General features: G+C 63.4%; 1 protein-coding gene across 1 annotated transcript in view; it reads left to right on the top strand.

Moving 5' to 3' along the window:
* The first annotated feature begins 510 nt into the window (after positions 1 to 510).
* Positions 511 to 2081, top strand: part of AFAP1 (actin filament associated protein 1) — a 140538-nt gene continuing 138967 nt past the window's right edge. The window contains exon 1 of the mRNA XM_007956306.1: positions 511 to 637. Within this exon, the coding sequence (XP_007954497.1) occupies positions 511 to 637 (127 nt within the window). The remainder of the gene's footprint in view (positions 638 to 2081) is intronic.

Below are 2081 nucleotides of genomic sequence, written 5' to 3'. Positions count from 1 at the left end.
TGCGACTCTCCTGGCTGACCTGGTCTGCCATCCTGCCTCTCACGTTCTTGTTGCCAGCTGCCAGCGAGAGGCCCTGACTTACGAGGATTTGGCTTCTTCCTTACGGCGACCCCACGCCCGGAAGGAGACGCTGCCCGTTGCCAGGGTCGGGGCCGGTCAGACACTGTGACTGTAGGACTCTGACGGCCTGATTTTCTGAGGGAGACAGCCAGCCCTTTCTTCCCAGTCTCTGTTAACCTGGAAGCTCCTCCGGGACCTGTTCAGCACGACAGCCTCAGGCAGTGTCCGTGGACAGACAGGGGGGAGGGGCCGCTGGCCGGGATCGAACCCGGTCGTCCGTGTGGCAGGCGGACTGCCGTCCCTGCACCCCCCGCCCTCGTCTCCATGTTGGGGCGCTGCGTTCAGGGCTCCAGCTGAAGACGAGGTGCTGTGAGTACCACTGCGAGCGCGGGGTGTGCCACACCCCGTCCGCGGGCCTAACCACACCTTCTTCTCTCCCTGAGCCCAGCCATGGAAGAGTTAATCGTGGAACTGCGGGTCTTCCTGGAGCTCCTGGACCACGAGCCGCTGGCGCCAACGGTCAGGGAGAAGAAGGCCGAGATCGCCAACATCCTGCTGCGGGTCCAGGCCCCCAAAGGTGAGCCCGCCAGGCGCCCCCTCCTCTGCTTCAGGGCCACCCTCAAGCTGTCTCTTGCTCAGACCTGGGCATTGGCTTGTTGACTGATGGCCCCTGGTCCAGCAGAAGAGAAAGGCTTTCAGGAGCGAATGGGGCAGTGGGGTGTTAGGGTCCCCCAGGCCACCGCTCATTGGGAGGGTCCCTAGAAGGACTGACTCACAGGTTGGACATCAAGCTGTGCTTATGGCCAGGGGTGATCCCAGCCCGTGTGAGGGCCCCCAGGGCTGGGCGTTAGGGAGAAGGACCTCCTGTGCTCTCCCTGCATGAGGCCACCAGCACCCACTCCCACCCCCCCACTGTGCACATGAAGCCACTTCCTGCAGGATGCCCCTGGAGATGTAGCGGCAGGGCCCAGCCTGGGGGCTGGCCATGCGGCAGCTCTGCCCGGCAGGTGTGCCGGTCAGCAGCCACGAGGGAAGTGTTCTCACCGTGTGGGCACAGGGACCCACTCTGGCCGGTTAGTGTGGTGGTAGGGACCATCTCAAACCTCCGCTTGCAGATGGCAGCCCCAGGCTGACGGTGCTCACAGGCCCTGGGTTGGACCCTCCTGCCCAGTGTCTGTAGGAGCAGTGTGGGTGCAGACTCATGGTGGGGGCCCCGAGGAGGAATCCTGGGCAGCTCCCTGAGACGGGAGCACTGGAGGACGGGATGTCGTCATCCCGATGGCTCTGTTCGGGATGTGTCATTTCAGCGAGTGGCTCCCGCCTCAGAGTCACCCCCTGTGACGGTGGGACTGCCCCCAGGGTTCCCAGCGCTGTCCCCTGTACGGAGCAGGTCACTGGGTCTCTGCCCTGGAGGCACTGAGTGGGTTTGAATTCCCGTCCTCCCCCAGCAGCTGAGTGCTTGAGCATCGTGTTATCAGGGCTCTCTTGGCAGAGCACAGCCAGGTGGAGCAGGCAAACACGTGGCAAAGGCTGGAGCCACGCGACAGCCTGTGTCCGGGCAGCAGCGTGCACCTCGGGGCTGCGTCGAGTGTAACATGTAGGGCTCAGACCACCGCCTGGCTGCTGAGGCCCCTCTACGGGATGGAAGCCACCAGCTGAGCGTGCCAACCATTTGCACCACCAGGGCCCGGGCCCCCCGCAAGGCCCCTATAATGGGCGGTCATGGGTGTGCACCCCAGTGGCGTCTGCCCTTCACAACTGCGTGGCCCTCTGCCTGCATGAGGAAGGGCGAGGAGCAGGAGGGAGTGGCCCGCCGGGATGGCGTCAGGCTCGAACGAGGCAATGTCAGATACGTGAAAGCCGTGCCTGACAGGTGGCAGGTACTCAGCAAAGACGGGCTGTTGTTTCTATCAGGAGCTCTGCTGGCACCGTGCTTTAGGTATTTGGCTGCTAACCAAAATGTTGGTGGTTCAAACCCACCAGCCTCTCCTCGGAAGAAAGATATGGCTTCCGTGAAGACT

Source organism: Orycteropus afer, unplaced genomic scaffold, assembly GCF_000298275.1.
Source record: "Orycteropus afer afer isolate SDZICR_OR568_19922 unplaced genomic scaffold, OryAfe1.0 scaffold00605, whole genome shotgun sequence".
Lineage (NCBI taxonomy): Eukaryota > Metazoa > Chordata > Mammalia > Tubulidentata > Orycteropodidae > Orycteropus > Orycteropus afer.
The sequence above is the reverse complement of the archived record's forward strand: the minus strand, read 5'-3'. Positions and strand labels throughout refer to the sequence as shown.